General features: G+C 57.3%; 1 protein-coding gene across 1 annotated transcript; it reads left to right on the top strand.

The window, feature by feature from the left end:
- Window positions 1-122: 122 nt before the first annotated feature.
- On the top strand, window positions 123-17,039 carry POMGNT1 (protein O-linked mannose N-acetylglucosaminyltransferase 1 (beta 1,2-)). The gene is made up of 22 exons (XM_075508697.1): window positions 123-243; window positions 1,280-1,473; window positions 4,618-4,726; window positions 5,129-5,244; window positions 5,553-5,618; window positions 6,054-6,167; window positions 6,847-6,964; window positions 7,267-7,365; window positions 7,886-8,013; window positions 8,624-8,694; window positions 8,997-9,072; window positions 10,536-10,619; window positions 10,776-10,817; window positions 11,031-11,089; window positions 11,654-11,726; window positions 12,030-12,158; window positions 12,489-12,614; window positions 12,759-12,823; window positions 13,219-13,263; window positions 13,445-13,580; window positions 14,090-14,199; window positions 14,498-17,039. Exons 2-22 carry the CDS (start codon window positions 1,363-1,365, stop codon window positions 14,598-14,600), a joined length of 1,980 nt encoding a protein of 659 aa, XP_075364812.1. The 5' UTR covers window positions 123-243; window positions 1,280-1,362; the 3' UTR covers window positions 14,601-17,039.
- Window positions 17,040-18,407: the final 1,368 nt, after the last annotated feature.

Genomic DNA, 18,407 nt, shown 5'->3' with positions numbered 1-18,407 from the left:
TTCCGCCCGCGCACCAGCGAGACACGGCGGGCAGCGCAGAGCGGCGCGGGGGGGGCGGGGCCCGGGGCGGGGCTGGCGCCGGCTCCGCCCCCGCGGCGTCTCTGCTGCGCCGGAAGCGGCGCGGCCCCGCTGGCGCTGAGGGCTCGCGGGGCGGCGGCGGCACCGCCGAGCCGGGCCCGGCCCTGCCTTGCCCGGCCCCGGCCCGCCCCAGCCTCGCTCCGCCTCAGCCTCCCCGCGCCGACCGTGAGTAGCGCGGCCGGCACTCGCCCTCCGGGCCGCACCGCCCGGCTCCCGGCCCCCCCGGGCTCTACGCGGCCCCGAAACGCCTGCTCCCCCACCCCCCCTTCCCGCCGCTCCTTGCCGCCTCGGTCTTTGGACGCCTGACTCGCCCCTCCCGGAGCGCCTGGGTCCCCTTCGCGACCCCTCCCCGGAGTCCTGGGCCCCCACAGCCCCCGAGTGCCTGGCTCCATCCGCGATACCCCCCCCCCCCCACTCCGGCATCGCCGGGGTCCTTCCCCCGAGGGCTCTGGCTCCCCCAGCCCTCCTCTCCCCACCCGGGCGGCTGCTGTGCGGCCCCTGCACGGCAATTGGTGCTCCCCACCCTGCCTGGCTCCGCTGGGGGAGGCCAGCGCTCCGCCTGGGCCCCTGGCTCTGCTGGGCCTCTCCATCTTGCCCCAGGCCCAGCAGGTTGCGTGAGGAGCCCGGCCTCACCTGGACACAGCCTCTCTGCCCCAGGGGTGCTGGGATCTCCAGCGGGACCATGGCCCAGCTCTGGTCCCCGTGTCTAGGCTAGCTGTGTCCCCACTAGTGGGGATGGTGCTGCTTCACAGTCCTGCTGCTGCGGGTGGGGAGGGTGTCTCTCCCCACCAGGGACCCCGTTGGCTGATGTGGCCAGTGATGGCACCTCCATAACGCCTGCCGGTCCGGGGCCTATCGCCGGCTTGTGTCTCTTGGCCACTTTTCTTTTCCAGAGGGTGGGAGTGGGCCCACTGCACTGCAACGACCTTGCTAAGGTGTTGGCCTGGAGCAGAGGTCCTCACTGGCCCGTGGGTTCAAGGGCTTCCCATCACCTCGCTTATGGTCCTGCAGCAAAGCCTGGCCTCCTGTATCGCTTCCTGCGGGGCTGGGGGTGCTGGGAGGCAGGGAGGCTCCGTGGGGCTTCTCCTTGTGGTACATGACTGCCACTCATGGCCACCGCTTGTGCCAGGCCCTGTCTTTGCTAGGGAGAGGGTTTGAAGGCGCTCACTTCCCTCACCCTGTGCCTGTCCTGTTCTGGCAGGAGCCCCAATGGACACGAGAGCGGAGCAGAGCACGTCCTGACCCCTGCCCCACGCGGCTGCCTCTGTGCTGGCCCCCGTGACTATGGACGAGTGGAAACCCAACCCCACTGTCAAGCCCCACAAGAAGCGGAGCTGGTACCTTGCCTGGAAGTACAAGCTGATGAACCAGCGTGCGCTGCGGAAGCTGTGCCAGGTGAGTCACCCACAGGCCTGCAGTGGATTAGGGAGGATAATCTATAGGGTTTACGAGCTTATGGAGCAGCTGCGTGGGCGGAGGTGGGTCTGCTGGCAGTCCTGGGAGACCTAACAGGCTGGGGAAGCATAACTTGTCCCCCAAAAAGCTACTTCCAGTGGCTTTGTGCTCATGTGTGGAAGGGTCTGCCATGTCTAGCAGCTCCTTCCAGCTGCAAGTGGACCTGTTGGGTGGCTATGGCAGGAGATACAATTATCCAGGCATCCTAGGGAGGCTTTCAGCTAGAAACCTGACCGATTCCTCCCTTCCTGGTTCCGGACCCATGCTGAGTGGAACAGGACTCTGCCTGCAGTGGGAAACCATCCCTGCCCCATTTGGTTTGCAAACCAAGCCTGGTATGATGCACAACAGGTGGATAGAGAAAATAGGGCTGAGTAATGGGATCTTGTGCGCCAGAGGCAGCTGGTGTCTGGGAAGGCCACAGGCTGGGTCACTTGTGCTGTAAAATGGCTAATCCTCAGCAGAGCCAGCGTCCTGGGTGGTGTCTGGGGGTGTAAGGACAGGGAGGGTTTGGCCCCATGGCAGTGAGCTGCAGAAAAGGGACCGATCCCGAGATGAGTAGAGCTTGGTGAAATCTGCTAGTTGGTTTCTGTGGGAGGGAGCAGGCAGGGGAGGGTTTTGTGTGTGCCTGGGAGGACGAAGTCTCACAAGGGCTCCTTGGGTAAGGAGACTGCTCGGTCCTGCATCCCCTGGGGTGCTCAGGGCTTGGGAATGGGCCTGGTTGTTCAGGCAGGCATTGCTTATCATGCTAGGGGCAACGGGCTAGAGCCTGTCTGCTGTCATCTCTCCTTCATGGAACTGCTGTGGCTTAAAACACAGATGAAAATTGAGCTTAAAATATGTAAACTAGAGCTGCAGCTATGGAGTAGCCAGGTCTACAGCAGCTGAGCCTCTATCAGCAGCTCTGACTGAGCTAGCCTTGCTAGACCCGACTGCTGGTCCTGCTTGGTGCTGCCTTGTTCGCTCAGGTCACCTGGGCTGCGGGGCTGCTCCCCCGTGTCTCCAGTGCGGACCAGGGTGGAAGGCCTGGGCAGGTTGGTAGTGTGGCCTTGCTGCTGGCCACCAGGTACAGCCTGCTCCTCGCCACGAGCCCAAGACTCTGTTCTTGCTTAATTAAAAGCTTTCTGTGCACAGATCCCGAAAGATGCTCATATTCCTGAGTCAACAGCAAATCAACAAGCCAAAATGCCATAGTGATGTTATCTTATCACATTGTCTACCTGTCGATCGCTTGTCTTATTTCTTTTTTTCCATCTTCCTCCTCCTCAATTACTTCTTGAACCCATTTGGCTGCTTGGCAGAGATAGCAGCAACATGTAGCTTTGAGGCAGTAACTGGCCAGGTAGGGTGGGGATCCTGGTGTGTGATCCCAACCCCATACCAGACCTCAGAGAATCAAGGGTCCTAGAGCTGAAAAAGGCACAGATTTTTAGGAAGCAACCTGTTGGGAGGTTGAGAGGCAAGGGAAGAGTCTCAAAACCACCTCAACCACCCCATCCCCTTGCGGGGGGACCAGGCTATGAGCAGCCTCCACCAACCTCTCCCCTCTCCCTTGGTTACTGTGACATCTCCACGCCTGAGTCTTGGGATGCTCTAGGGAGGTTAGTAGGACCCTGAGCTTGCATGGCTGAAACTGGAAACCATCCGATACCTCCAAAGCGTGGCTGGGCCAAGGGGCCAGAGCTTTTGGGCCATGGGATGAATCTGTCAGCAGCACATAGCAGTCAGATTTGGGTCTCCGTGGTGGCTCTGCTGTGAGCTGGATGGACCCTCCTGGCATGGAGGCTGGTGGTGGAGCCCTGCAGCGGTGTTAGCTTTGGGGGTAATGGCTGCTTAGGGTTTTATGTCTTAAATCCAATGGCAAAGCCTTCCCTCGCTGCGTGACTGTCCAGGGCAGCTTTTGGGTTCCCTGCTAGAGCTGTTCCTCAGCCCTGGGGCAGGGCTGTAGCTGCTGGGCAGTGACTTTGTCCCTGTGCAGAGCCCCATGGCCACCGCATGCTGCTGTCACCGTTCCACCATGAAGAAGCACCTGGGCCCTGGGTTACAAAGCTTCCTGGGTCAAGTAAAGGCAAATTGCTTCAGCTGAGGTCTTGTCTTTCAATCCTGCATCCCAGGCCAGCATTGCAGCTCTAAGACCATCCTCTTGGCCATGGCCAGACATGCTCTTGCAGCTTACACCTGCCAGGTGGATTATTTCCCAACATGGGATGTTTGTGGTCCAAATCTTCCTGGTGGCTCTGTCTCGGAAAAGTTCCTTTTAGCATGGAGTAGTTTCTGCTTTACGCTGGGTCCAAATAACATGAAAAAGATTGAAATTGAGGAAGAAAGGAGCAAGATGCATTTAAGTAAATACAGGTGCTTGTAGAAATGTTGTAGTCTTTTATCCCTGCTCTTGGTCTGGGAGCAACAAGGCTGTGGGCAATGGTGATGCTCACATCGGGGGTTCCCGTGGACTCCTCCATAGCCCCTGGACCTTCCCATAGCCCTCTGCATCGGCATCCACGCCAGTTGCCTTGAAGATTGCTGCAGACAGTAAGGCTGCGGGCTGTTCTCTGTAGCCTGTGGCACAGTGCGGTTTCCTGAAGTCAGACCTCAGCTTCTTCCCTTTACCTTGCTTTAGTCTCACAGCATCTCCTCTCCCTCTGACTACCCTGAATACATCCTCTGGTTGCAGAGGGAGAGATGAGAGTAGTGATGCTGCAGGAGGGGCAGAAGCTAAGGTTACCATGGGAGCTGTAACTCTGAATTACCAAACTCTTTGCCTGCAGAGACCCTTGACCTTGATGCAATATTTTAGCAGGAATCTGCTCACAGATCTGGAAGCAGGGATGCGTTGGAAGTGGGTTAATTCTCACGTATCAGGAAGTCAGTGCTCTCCAGCTGATGAAAGCATTTCACCCTAAAACCTCGGTCATCTGTATTTCTTTCTCTTTGCCTTCCCCCAGAAGAAATCAGGGCAAATAACAGATGCTTATGATCCCTTGCAAGATCTCCTTGAGGTGCCCTGCAGCCTCTGCCAAGGAGGTGGCCTGATCTTGGGGTTGTTACTTACAAGTTGCTAATGCAAAGCGTCCTGCATTGCAGACAGGTGCTGTCCTCTTCCTGCTTGTGACTGTAATTGTGAACATCAAGCTGATCTTGGACACCAGGAAAGCTGCTTATGAGGAGGAAGAGGAGTCTGCACAGGACTACGGTGAGGGGCAGCATCTTGCTTTTTTTTGAAAGCAAGAAAACTGGAGGGAGGGAAGTAATTTCTTTAAGTCAGGGCAAACTTGTGACCAGCTACAGCATGAAAGGTAGGTCTGTGCATGTGGGTTTAACAAAAATGAATAGAAAAGGCTGTTCCCATTCCTGGTCTCTCTAGTCAAGGCTTCCGCATGTTTGGCTGCAGAGGTCTGTGTGGGGATAGCTGGGGCCACACCTGTTGCTATTTTGGATTTCCCTTACCTGCCATCCTTGTAGATTCTGACCCATGGCTTGTTGAGCTGGGATACCTGGTGGGCATGACCTTCTGGAGGCTTGGCTGGGCTAGCACCGAGCAGGGACAAGCCAGAGGTGCCTTGGCTGGTTGAGACTGGGCATTTCTCCCCTGTAGATGATGAGATGCTGAATGTGGAGGTCCCTAGGCACCCTGTCAGCAACAAGAAGGTCTTGGATGTCGAGGTGTACTCCAGCCGGTCGAAGGTCTACGTGGCTGTGGATGGGACAACGGTAAGTGGTGGGTGCTGGCTGTGCCTGTGAGCAGAGGATGGATGGAGCTGAATGGGTGAAGCCTCAAGCAGCAGGTGGTGAGAGCACTTTGGTGGCTGGCAAGAAGGTTAGGAGTGGATCCCCCTTCTGCCTACAGGACTGTGGAGGTGTCGTCCCGTCTTCTTCTATCCTGGCATCCATCACTGCCATGAGCAAAGCCAGAATGTCACAGGAGAGAGACTTGCCTCTTGTTTGGGGGCTCTGCTGTGCTGAATAGGCAGGGGATAAGAGTTCTTGGCATATGGTTCTCATCGCTTCTCCACTTGCAGGTCCTGGAAGATGAGGCTCGGGAGCAGGGGAGAGGGATCCACGTCATTGTCTTAAATCAGGCTACGGTAAAGCATCCCCATGTGTCTGCATTTGTCTTTCTTCCTGGGCAGGGTTTGTCCTTGTCTTTAACTGTTGGGTGCATGAGGCAAAGGGCAGCCAGGAGAGAAGTCCCCGAATGCTCGTTTGCCTGTCGTTTCCAGAGCATGACATGGTCACCCAGAAACACTGCAGTGTTTCTCTTCTGCTTGCCTAGCTGCCTTGTGGGGCAGGCAGGAGAGGAGTTGTGAGGTTGGGTAATGCTGTCCCATGGACCTCAATGCACTTCATGTCGTGCATGAAGGCCCAAGGGCTGAATTTGCCTGGGGACTAACTCCCTGGCATACCAGAAAAGTAACTCATCATGTTGTTCAGGGACTGAGGCTTCCAGGACAGATTTCCATAATTCTGCGTGTCCTGGCCACATAGCTTTTAAGATGCATCTGACGTTTGAATACCAACAGGGTCATGTGATGGCCAAGAGGGTCTTTGACACCTATTCTCCCCATGAAGATGAAGCCATGGTACTTTTCCTCAACATGGTTGCCCGGGGCCGGATCCTGATCTTCACCATTAAGGTATGTGACCCTAGTGTCAAAAGAAAAAGTCACCTTGAGTCAGCACGCCCTAAAGCTCATCTGGGAAGTTGCCTCCTGAATGTCATCAGGCGTTCCCAGGGCTAAATGTCACATCCCCACTGGGCTATGCCTTCCTGGCTGGATCACCTCCCTTGTCCTCTCGCTCCCCCTTGTTACTACAGATACTGCTGTGTGCCCAGCAAGGCAGAAGAGCAAAAAGCAGATGTGTCAGAGCCTGCAGCAATAAACAAGAAGTTGGATGGAGAGTGGACATGAGGAAATATAAGGATGTGGTGGGACCCTTCTGGGTCCCAGTTCCAGGCTTTAGGGGAGGCACCATGGACTGTATTGGCTCTGGGCTGCTGCACGAGAAGCACTGTGCTTCTTCAAGGTTTCGGGTTTAGCTGTGTGAAGTGTTGCTGAACACATGGCCCTGCTTGAGAACAATTTGTTCTCGAGGAAACAGGAGTCTGTGACTCTTCTGACCTCCCTGTGGGTCATGGTGAAGCCAACCAGCAGGTTTAGTGGCACAGAGACTGTAGGAACCTGCTCTTGAAGGTGTCTGGCTCAGCTGGTTCAAGGGTAGGAGTGGGCCCTGTACGTCCTCAGTATTGACAGGAGACTTTCCTTGTCTACATCAGGAGCCAGACCTCAGCTGCAGGCTTGTGTTTCGTTCCAGGATGAAGGCTCCTTTCACCTCAAGGACACAGCCAAGAATGTCCTGAAAAGCCTGGGGAGCCAAGTTGCACCATTCCTGAGCTGGAGAGACATGTGGACATTTGTGGGGAAGAAGGGAGGTGAGTCCGGCACAGACTGGGAGAAGGTTCATGGCCCCTCTTTTAGGGAGAAGCCAGGTGAAGACAAACCCAGCCCATCCCCAACACACTGTATGAGCAGGGAACAAATTGGAGAGAGCAGGCAACTCCGTTCGTGGGGGTGAGGGAGGGGATGGAGGCAGAGCATGTCCCTTCAGCAGCTTGCCAGAGGCCAATGGGGAAAAGGTGCCGAGCTGCCACCCTGAGCTACAGCCCCTGGCCATGCCTTGATGCAGCGGGGATGGGCCCTTCCAGACAGTCCTGACCCTGTGTCCCTGCTCCAGGGGAAGTATACGGGGAGAAGCACGCCAAGTCGCCCGCCCTCTCGACATGGGGTGACCCTGTGCTGCTGAAGACAGAAGTTCATCTGACATCCGTGGAAGGTAGGAAGTAAGATCCGCTCTGCAATGCCAGGTGTCTCTGGGACGTGTCTGTCTGCTGCTCTTGGTGTTTTTGAGTCAAAGCCGTGGGTCTGTTAGCAACATCCCAGGATGGATTTAAGGCTGTTTGAGATGGGGATGGTAACTTTTAAAATGGGGCCAGCTTTCCTTCTTCCTGCTTCCATGGCAATTCCAGGCATGGCTGTTGAGAAGGGTGAGGATGGGGAAGTAGGGATGTGGCCTGGCCATTTGTCACCTCTCCAAACCAGGCCTGATCCAGTCTTTTCTGACTGTTGGCCTTGAACATGGACACTGCTGCTCAGAGAGGCCATATGGTGGGGATGGCTTCTGAATGGCTCCTGTGGTTATATCTGGCATCCAGAAGTGTTGCTTGTTCATAGTAATAAGGACTGGCTTGGTGATGGCTGAGCCCAGGGAGAGCTGTCTGTGTGGCAGTGCAGCCTGGAGCACACAAGGTGAGGCCATGGGGATGAGTAGTCTTTTTTCTCCTTGGTGCCTCCAGATGCTGAGTGCCATTGGCCCGACACAGAGCTGAACCGCCGCCGGAAGAGGTTTTGCAGCAAAGTAGAAGGTTACGGCAGTGTCTGCAGCTGCAAAGACCCCACACCCATTGAGTTCAACCCTGATCCTGTGAGTGCAGGGTCAGAGTGTTTGGGGAATGCTCCAGGAGGGAGGGCTGGGCTGGCCCAGGTGTGTTCACAGTTCAGGTGCAGAGCCCTGTCCTTAAGCTCCAGCTGAGTGGTGAAAACTGCCCCTGGGCAAGCTCTTAGCCCCAGCAAAGGTAAAGTGAATACATGTGGTCAGGTCATGCTGGGGAAGGGGAGTTTCCTTGCCGTATGTCTGCCCTGAGCTGCTAGGTTACCATGGCTCTAGGGACATTGGCGTAAGCAGCAGAGTCTGTACATTTGGGGATGGAGCAGCTATCATGGCCTTTGGGCTGTCCTTGGCACAGTCCTGAAGGATTTGGACAAAGGTCTTCAGGTGGATGCAAGTTGGGATTTGGGAGCTGGGTCTGAGGTGGGGTGAAAGGGGAAAGCTGGCAGGGTCTCCAGCAGTGCTGAGTGGAGTCCTAGTTGGTTGGTGTGGCCCTGAGCCAAGGGTAGGACTGTGCAGCTCCGCTGTTTAACAGCGGTGCCGATCCCTACCCCTTGGATCCCGTTCTCAGTGGCATAGATTCATAGAATCATTTAGGTTGGCATGGCCTCTCCCAGCCCCGCTCACACACATTTTTCTCTTCCAGCTCAAGGACAATAAAGTCTTCGATGTGCCTGTAGCTGTTATTGCAGGGAACCGCCCCAACTACCTGTACAGGTAAGCACTTCCAGGGCACACGGCTTCTCTTCTCTGTGCCGCAAGACCAGACATGGCCCAAGCCCTCCCCTTTGTCCTGCTGGCAGGACCTAGCCTCCTCCTGGGGCTGCATGAGCAACGTGGGCAGACCTGCTTGGACAGATCCCAGGGTCCTTGGCCATGGGAAAGGGAAGAGCCCAAGGGCAGTAGGTCCTGTTCCCTTACCGTGCACCCTTTCCCCCACCCCAAGGGATCCACACCCCCCTGCTGAGTGCCCTGGGTCCGCTGGGGCTGTGCGCTCAGGCCCCTCGATCTCTCCCCAGGATGCTGCGCTCCTTGCTGTCGGCTCAGGGCGTCAATCCGCAGATGATCACAGTCTTCATTGATGGGTACTACGAGGTGAGAGCACTCCCAGAGGTCCCTGTAGCTAGGTCCTTGGTCCCCCAGCCAAGAGTATGTGGTGCTGGCCCAGTCCTTGGTGGGTGGCAGGCCGAGCCCCTTCACCCTTCCTCCTGCTGTGGGTCACACTGCTCCTCACCCGCTCCTACGCAAAGTCAGTCAGCTTAGCCAAGCCATGGGTGTGGATAAAGCTGCCTTGGCCTTTCCCAAAGCCCAGATTTTTACGTCCCCATGTCAGAAAGAGGCTGGTGTGCAGGAATGAGGTGGTCATGTTGGGCTCTCCCCATCCGCCTTTCTTGTTTGATGAGTATCGCCAGCCTGGGTGTAACACTGGCTGTCCAGCTCCCTTACATGAAGCAGAACAAACCAGTCCAGCTGTGCCTGTCCAGCTCCACTCAGTAAGAGATGAAGAGACCCAAAACAATCTGTTTTCACAAGGCTCATGAAAGCTGTGGCCAGGTAGAGGAGAGCTGGCTCTTTAGAGGGCAAAGACCTTCCCGTCAGCAAAACCCTATAAAGCCCTAGAGGATCCCACTGCACGCCCTGGCTCTCTGGCAGTGGGATGTTCTTTGGGACAGGCCTTTGGCATCCTAGCAGATCTCAGGAGCTTTCTAGCCCTCATCTGTGCAGCAGCCCATGAGGTATTGTCTGGTTGCCTTGTGATGGAGGTGGGGAAGGGAACAGGCTCATTCCCTTGTAGGCCTCTCCCACCGCTGCCAGGCTGTGGGGCTGGGGGAGCCGATTTGTTTATGCAGGCTCTTACTGCAGCACTTCAGAGTGGTTAAAGATAGCAGCATCCATTGCCATGGCAACTGGAGCAGCATCCCTCAGCTATGAGGGGGCGGCCTGGATGCTCGGGCTGCCATGGTGGATACCAGGGAAAGGGGGAATGGCTGGTGCAATGGGAGCTCCTTCTCTCTTTTGTGGCTAGGAGGTGGGATGGACAGTAAGGGATGGAGGAGGCCTTGGTGGGGCCGCCTTGGGGCAAAGATACGTCAGCCCAGATATGGATTACTTCTGACCCCAGTGCAGATGTGCTTGGTCAGAGAGGTCTCTTTCTTGGCAGCTGTGAGAGAAAATGAAGTTGATTGTGGTCTCGACATTAAGCAGCTAGTAGGTGTTCCTGGCTATACCTGTTTTCTTTCTGCGCTGTCCATGGGGGACTGGGGATTTGGGTTTCTCAGATATTCTTGCATACAACATTGGGTCTGCAAACTATCGGGGCCAACAGAAACTTATGGCAATACTTAAGGGCTGAAGGGCCAAGAGGGTTAGGCGAGTTCCTTGCTGTGAGGTCTACAGCACAACATCATTTTGAGCCTCGCTTGCCCCCAAGAGGACAGCCACATGCAGGGGATCCCACAGTCATATTCTTGTTATCCCAGGGAGCTGACACTGTCAGAGGGTAGGGAGAATGCATCCAGACCCGCCCATTTGATGATCTTTGTACTTTTCCATTGCAGGAGCCGATGGATGTCGTGGAGCTGTTTGGCCTCTCAGGAATCCAGCACACTCCCATCAGCATTAAAAATGCCAGAGTTTCGCAGGTGAGAGACCTTTCCCAAATCCTGGGAGAGTTATTTTCTGGGACCTGGGAAGGCATTCGAGGGAGGCAGGCTTAGCCCCGCATCTGTGCCAGGCTACCTTTCCCTGTGGTGCAGGGGTTGATGCTAACACAAGTAACGATCTGTCTTTTCTTGTAGCACTACAAAGCCAGCCTGACGGCAACCTTCAACCTGTTCCCGGTGAGTGAGACCTCTGCCTGCGCCCTGTCCAGCTGCTCACCCATGGGAGCAAGACGGTGCAGGGTTTCCCTGGGAGGGTGGCATCTGCGACCCCCATCTCTTGGGAGCTGGAATTGGTCCTGTGGGGCAGGGAACAGCACAGGCAGGGGACGCTGCTTGTCGTCTCTGCTCTGTCCTGGTCCTATCCTTCTGACATCTCTCCTTGCCCTACAGGATGCTAAATTTGCTGTGGTTCTGGAGGAAGACCTTGACATTTCTGTTGACTTCTTCAGGTAAAGCTGTGGGTCCCTGAGCTCCTGTTTGGATGGGGCGTTTCCTAGAAGCTCTCTGGCTGCTCGGGAGAGGCCAGATCCCTGCCATGCTGTAGCTCACCTATCCGAGGCTGAACGGTCCCCAGGCAACAGCCGTAACTGAGCTCTGCCTGCAGAGGGTCTTGAGTCCACTGTCCTGGCACTCAGTGCAGGGTGACTTCAAGGTCTGGGATCTCTTCCTGGTTTGCTTTTTGGGGACACTGATCCATTCTGTACACACATGGTTAGAACTGCTCCATGGCAAGAGGACAGGGACAGCATCTACCAGGGCTCCAGCTATTTCATGAGGAAGGACTCTGATGGAGCAGCAGACAATATTGTCCCCTCCTCATGGTGAGATGCAGCTTAGCTTGTGTGGGTGCTCCTCCACTGATCTCACGCCAACATCGGCCATCTCAGCCCAAGAGACGAGTTAGACAGTCCCAGCAGTTGTGGGTGGCTTGTCCCTTTGTTGAGATTTTGCCTTGGTTTGCCTTGGTGTTTGCCAAGGATGTTTGACCAGGGACTGGACAACTCTTTCCTCAGCTTTCTGAGCCAGTCAATACACCTTTTGGAGGAGGACGAGAGCCTGTACTGCATCTCTGCTTGGAATGACCAGGTGGGTCAGGGAGGACGGTGGATTAGGGACACCTCTGCCCTGTGTTGTTCCCATGTCAGGCTGGGGTCCAAGTTCTGTCTGTAAAGCGGGGTGTCCCCCCACCATCGTCCTAAGGCGGGTCTGCCTCCCCAGCCCTGAACTGTTCAGAAGCGCCCCTGCAAATCTCCATCCTGTCCCTGCTCTGTGCTTCCCAGTGGCTGTCCCCTGCTCCCCGTGCTGGGAGTCTCCATGGAGGAAGATGCCTCCTATTTTGGCAGGGTAGGGGTGCATTCGGGATGCTGAATGCTCCCCTTAACATCGCAGGGCTATGAGCACACAGCTGAGGACCCCTCGCTCCTGTACCGCGTAGAGACCATGCCAGGCCTGGGCTGGGTGCTCCGGAAGAGCCTGTACAAGGATGAGCTGGAGCCAAAGTGGCCAACCCCTGAGAAAGTGAGTACCCTAGAGGGACCCTATCTTCTGCACCCCCATCTCTGCCCATCAGCAGTCCCTGATCATCACCCAGTCCCTGTGGGTACAGCTCTTGGAGGGGCCCTCGTTCTCCCTGAGCTTCCACTGGGAAAGATGCCCAAGCAGAATGGATTTGGGACAGACAGTAACTTCAGGACCACAAAACCAGCCACAGAGCTGGCTGGAACGGCCCAGGCAGGCTGGGGCCAAAGGGGCTAGAGCTGGTGTGGGCAGCCAGAAAGGTCCCTGGATGGCCACACGACCAAATCATGTCCCCCAACTTGAGTGTGAGTGGCAGTTTCCCCTCCCCAGCTCTGGGACTGGGATATGTGGATGCGGATGCCTGAGCAGCGGAAGGGCCGGGAGTGCATCATCCCTGACATCTCGCGCTCCTACCACTTCGGCATCGTGGGGCTCAACATGAACGGCTACTTTCACGTGAGTGACATCCCTCAGACCCCAAGCCCCTTCCTGGTGCTGAGCTCTGACTCAGCCACCTTTCCAGGTAGCAGGGATGCTTGAGGTACTGCTGACTCCTGACTGAATCCCATTTTCCTTCCCTCCTCTCTCTCTTCCTTCCAGGAAGCCTATTTCAAGAAGCACAAGTTCAACACAGTTCCGAATGTCCAGCTTAAAAATGTGGAGAGGTGAGTGCTGGTCAGGATGAGATGTGGATGAAACAGTCGCTTGACCTGGCCCTTGTCCCCTTGTCCCCTTGTGCTGGTGACGTCTCCCTTTCTTCTGGAGCCACAACCATAACCTCCAGCCCCAGCACACTGGCCTCCGCTGGGGAATCCTTGCAGTGGCTTTTGTGAGGTTGGGTTCGCCTACCCTGTGCTCCTGGTGGACATGTTGAAGGGTCACATTTTTGCTGCCACGTCCTCCAGGATATGTGGCATTCTCTGCTCTCAATTCATTGGCTCCAACTGGCCTTTTTGCATTAGACTGGGGCAGTCTTAAGTTTGGATCATCTTGGGATGATCCCTGCTTATCAAACTGTCTGGCTCTGCCCTGATCTCTCTGCTCTCTCCTCCTCCAACAGCTTGAGGAAGGATGCTTACGAAACTGAAATTCATCGGCTCCTGGGGTAAGTGCCTGCCAGGGAGGTTGGGAGACCACAGGGCACACTGAGTGAACCAACCAGGACAGAAGAAAGGGTGGAGGTGGCCCTGGCAGCCCCAGCCACCGCTTGCCTGTCTGAAGTACCCTGCAGCGGGAACAGGGAGAGGAGGTGAGGTCCTCGCTCACTCCCTGTTCTGCTTCCACAGTGAGGCTGAGGTCTTGGACCACAGCAAGAACCCCTGCGAGGACTCCTTTGTGCCTGACACTGAGGGCAGGGTCTACGTCATGTTCATCAGGATGGAGCAGGAAGCAGATTTCACCACCTGGACTCAGCTTGCTAAGGTGAGGCCTCTGACATGGCCCATTCTCACCCCTGAACTGATCTCTGCATCACTGGGAAACATCTGACCGTTGTTCTTGGGTTTGTCCGTGGCCTTGGATGCAGCTCATCAAATGGATTCTTGCTGCTCTTGGGTGGTATTTAAGCTTTTGGTGTTTACAGAGGGCACTGGGTGATCCAGGGCAGATGCTTGGCTCAGTGGAGATAAGTCGTATGATCTCCCTGTGTGGGACCCCAGGGTCTGAGCTTGTCTGGATGATTCCATCACTTGAATGGAGGTGATGGTCAAACCCCCCCGTCCTGAGGCAGGGATGGGAATGTGTTCCCCTCTTCTCTCACTGATGGTGGCTGGGGGGGTGCTGCCCTGCACTGCCCCGATCAAGGTGCTATCCCCTCTCTGCTGTGTCTTGGTGAGGGGCAGGGATAGTGGCTTTTCCCTTGCCAGGGGACACCTGGCCCTGGTGTCTGTCCCCAGGCTCTGATGCCTCTTCCTCCCTCCCCACCACCCTAGTGCCTCCACATCTGGGACCTGGACGTCCGTGGGAACCACAAGGGGCTGTGGCGGCTCTTCCGCAAGAAGAACCACTTCCTCGTGGTGGGGGTCCCTGCCTCCCCCTACTCGTGAGTATGGGGGGCACAGCAACCTGGGTTATCCCCCCACCCGCCCCCACCAATCCTCATGGCACTGTCCCCTGCCCAGGGCACTGCACCATCTGTTTCTGTCCCAGCCCAATCCTGGGGCATACCATCCCTCTTCTGAATCACTGTGGTGGGAGGGGGGCAGGATACATGCCCAGGGCTGGAGGATGTCCCAGTGGGAAGGAGATCACACCAGGGAGGCAGGCAGGGCTGTTGGGAGTTGGGGTCCTGAGGGAGACCACCACCCCTGCCTGCTCCCATCCAGCCTCCTCACCTGCAGATCCAAGAAGCCCTCATCGGTGACACCGATCTACATGGAGCCCCCTGCCAAGGAAGAGGGGGCAGTGGCAGTGCCAGCGGTTGCTGCAGCAGAGCAGACATGAGACTGGCAGCTGGGAAGCGAGGGGGACCGGGAGAAGATGAAGACCTCCATGGTGCAGAGACAGAGTTGGCAGCAGCTCTTGGAGGCTGGTGACCGGACACAGACTCCCATTTCAGGCTGCAAAATGAGACCTCGGGCTCCCTCCAGCCCCCTGTTGTGGTCTCCCTCTCCCTCGCACGGGACAGGGTCCTTCCCATCCCAGGAACTTTTTTTTTTAACACAGACTCTTTACTAACGCTGCTCCTGTGCCCCCGGGCTGAGCAAGGCTGGAGGAAGGAGGTGCTCAGTTGGGGGCTAAAGGGGGCCTCGAGGAACACCTCTGCTTTCCTTTTTGGCCCCTGAGTCCTGAGAAGGCAGCATGCTCATGTGCAAGTACTGCAGCCTACCAGCTGGGTGTTATTTATTAACTCTTGCCTGGCTGGCTCTGTGCCCAGTGGTGAACATGGTGGTGAAGAAGGGATCTTCCAGCGTCTCTTCTATCTCCTGCACAATGGATGCACCTTGAAGATTGTATGCTGGGTTTGACATCTCCCCGCACTCTGGCTTTGCTTCTTGGGCTGCAGCAACTGGGGCAGCCCAGCTCATAGGCAAAAGGGAATGCTGAAGAGGAGCTGAACTTGCTGGGGACACATAGGGGACACCCCATACCCAGCACGAGGGTGGTCAGGTGCCCCTTTCCTTTCCCTGCAGTTCTGGGAGCTGGAAGTGACTGGAGATGGAAGTGGACCAGGCTGTGTGCTGTGGCTCAGCTGTCCTCGCCCACCTTCTCTGTGGGGAGCAGCCCTGCCCCCCAAGTCATGGGAGAGGGGGTGAAAGTGCCTTGCAGAGTGAGATGGGAGCAGCCAGCGGGCATCCTCCTGGCTGCAGGGACAGGACGGACTGGTGTCCTCTGGAGTGAGAGATGCTGCTCTCTGGCGTGGTCCTTGCCTGTGGTACTGTACTCTGTCTCTCCCTCTTCCCTGGCCAGGTACCCCGAGCTCTCGCTGAAGGCAGGGTGGGTTTGTTCTCCTGAATCCCCACCCTTACCATGGTATGTTGCTAGTAGGGAAGCTGTGAGCTGAGCCAGGATGGGTAGCCTGGCTCTCCTGCTGTGGTACGCCCCTCATGCAGAGGGAGAGGAAGGGGGTCCTATCCCCCTTCCTGTGCCTTAGGAAGGACCCCAGGGCCCCCTCCTACCCCCAGCCACTCGGTACTAATGCGTCCCCCCCACTGGGGGCAGTCCTGGTCCCCTGGCTCAGTGCACCTCCCTGTGTCATCCATGCAGCGAGAGATCTGTTCTCTGCCCAGGTTCCCCAGGCTCAAGCAGGGATGCTGTGCTCTGGCTTGCCCTTGGGAGGAGGATTTGCTGCTCAGCCCCTTTCCCTGTGGTCACAGGGGCTCTTCCCCTTCATTTTCTCACTGTGAACTGAGCGTCGAGGTCTACACTACACTAACTTATTTATTTATTGCTTGTGGGAAGGGGAGGATAGCAGGAAAGCAGCACGGAGAGCTGGCAGCTCCCAGCCTGTGTGGGGGCAGTTGTGGGAGGTTTGTCTGTTGTCCCCTTGGCTCCATCTGCTGTACCTCTCCTTCCTCCCTTGCCCGGCGTAGGAATGAATAGTTGTGACCTGGGAAATCTGCTCCTCTTTGGCCACAACGAGCCCTGTGCGGACACAGCGCAGCTCTAGCATGACCACAGGGACTCTGACCCTCGTGGTCCTTTGCATGCCTGTCCCAGCAGCAGGGACAGAACAGATGCAGGAGGGAAACAAGAGCGTGCAGGGTGGCACCCTTGGGACTGCAGTGCTGGGCTTGGGTTCGACCCTGCCCTCTTCTGCCACCCCCAGCGCTGCCCTTCACTGGGACTCTGCTCTGGCAGCCAGTGGGCAGGCGGCCTCCGCGCTGGTCCTCCGTGGTAAAGCAGGTCCTTTTGGCATGAGGGGAAAGGGACTCGGCTTCTTCCCAGGGAAAGCAGCTCTCTCCCCGTACCCTGCTTTGGAAAAACTTCCACGACTCTCCACTGTGATGCCCTTTCCTTGGCATCTCTCTTCCGAAGGCCCCATTTCCCTTCTCTCTGAAACTAAATCTACCCCCTTTCCCTTGTTCTCTGGCAGGGCTCAGGCTTGACTTCTTCCGAGCTCCTCCTGGGGCTGGGGAAGGTGGCCCTATGGCTAGGGCATGGCTAAACATGAGTTCCCCTCTCTGCTGCCTGCCCTGCAGCAACCAGGGGGCTGTGGCTCCCTGCTCTCAGCTACAGCAGGACTTGGCCGGTGGGCTTCAAGCTCCCTCCTCTCCCCCCACCGTGATGGGCCAGCTGGATGCTGTTCTCTGTCCCTCCCTGTTCTTCCAGCAAGGCTCCGGTGTGGTGGCCATGGTAGGGCTGGGTGCCTGGGCATCCCTAGGGCTTGCCGCTTTCTCAATTGGATTATTTTTTCAAGAGTAAACATTGCAAAGCTGTTGAGCCTCGTGTGTTTCGTGGCTGGTCTTGTGCGTGGCCCAGGGCTGGGGTTCCCAGCTCTGGCTACCTGCCTGGAAAGGACGGACCCCCTGTCCTCCGTGGTGTCTCTGCCCTGTGCACTGCAGGGCTAGCCATGGGCTAACGGTGGCCTCGGGCCCCTGCCCTGTGGCTCCTGTGCCAGCAGAGGTCCTCTGTGCTGTGCCGTGCCATGCCATGCGGTGCCGGAGCGGCTGGTGCGGGTTTGTGAGCTGTTTCCTCCTCAAGCTTTATCACACTTATCTTCAGTTCAGTAACCGACAGAAACTCTGACCAGCTGCCTGGGGACTCTTGCTTGGCGTAACCAGCCCCCATGCTCCCCCCAGCACCTCCAGCCACCATCCCCTGAGAAATACAGACCCATGGCCCTCAGCTCCTGGCTTGGTGTCCCTTTGGGGGTCAGCAGGGTGAAGGGGCTGCTCGTCCTGGGGTGGGGGGCAGCAAGCAGCCAGCCCTGGCCCTTGCACCCCACCATCTAGCAGTCAGCCCCACAGCCCTGGGCTGCATTTTGGGCCTCTGGGGGATTTGGGTTTCTTTCCTTTGAGGGAAACGGGGTTCTGGAATAAGGACCAAGGTCACAGCAGAAGGAAGGGACATTGTAGCTGGAGGGGACCACCATAGCTGGAGCTGAGACTTGACAATTCACGTGGGGCTGCAGCAGGGCCAGCCCCCAGACTCCTGAGCTGTTCAGCCCCTGCCCGGTTGTGGCCGGGCACGGCAAAGCCAACGCAGGGGCTGCAGGAGGGACCTCCAGCAGCAGGGAGGGACCTCCAGCGCAGGAGGGACCTCCAGCACAACCACCTGCAGCACGGCAGCCTTTGCTGGGTGCAGGCAGGGGTGAAGCGAAGCCAAGTGGGGAGCCAGCTTGGTCCTGCAGTGAGAAAAAATAGCCCCAGAGCCTCTGGGCCAGACCGGTGTGGGTGCCTTTTGCAGGAGGCCCAAGAGACCTCTCCAAATTTCTGCCCCCGTGGGGCAGGGAGCCCTGGGAAGGCTGGGGCTGCACCTATTTCTGGGCCAGAGACCACAGGACCCAAACAAAACTGCGATGGGAGAGTGCTGGCCACCGGCACAGACCGTCCGTGACCTGTATCCCATACCGGCTGCCTCCTGCTCCCTGCAGCCAGGATGGGCTTCTTCCTTGGTGACTCCCACCCTCTCCCCAGGGCCAGGCACAGCTTTTTGGGGGGCACCCCCTTGCCAGAGGCTTTTCCCCCAGCTCCAGGAGCTTTGCTTGGCGGTGCTGGAGCGGGCTCTCGCCTCCTGGCAGCCTCCCCGTCCGCATCCGCCTCCCGCAGAGGCCAAACCCTGCGGCGCTGAGCCCCTGCCAGGGCACCG

This window comes from Mycteria americana, chromosome 7, assembly GCF_035582795.1.
Source record: "Mycteria americana isolate JAX WOST 10 ecotype Jacksonville Zoo and Gardens chromosome 7, USCA_MyAme_1.0, whole genome shotgun sequence".
Lineage (NCBI taxonomy): Eukaryota > Metazoa > Chordata > Aves > Ciconiiformes > Ciconiidae > Mycteria > Mycteria americana.
The sequence above is the reverse complement of the archived record's forward strand: the minus strand, read 5'-3'. Positions and strand labels throughout refer to the sequence as shown.

Excerpts from the sequence above, each read along its gene's own strand:
- POMGNT1 (XM_075508697.1), top strand. The coding sequence starts at position 1,363 with ATGGACGAGTGGAAACCCAACCCCACTGTCAAGCCCCACAAGAAGCGG. Across the intron at positions 9,073-10,535 it reads TCATTGATGGGTACTACGAG|GAGCCGATGGATGTCGTGGA; the intron begins GTGAGAGCACTC and ends TTTCCATTGCAG. Across the intron at positions 12,824-13,218 it reads CAGCTTAAAAATGTGGAGAG|CTTGAGGAAGGATGCTTACG; the intron begins GTGAGTGCTGGT and ends CTCCTCCAACAG.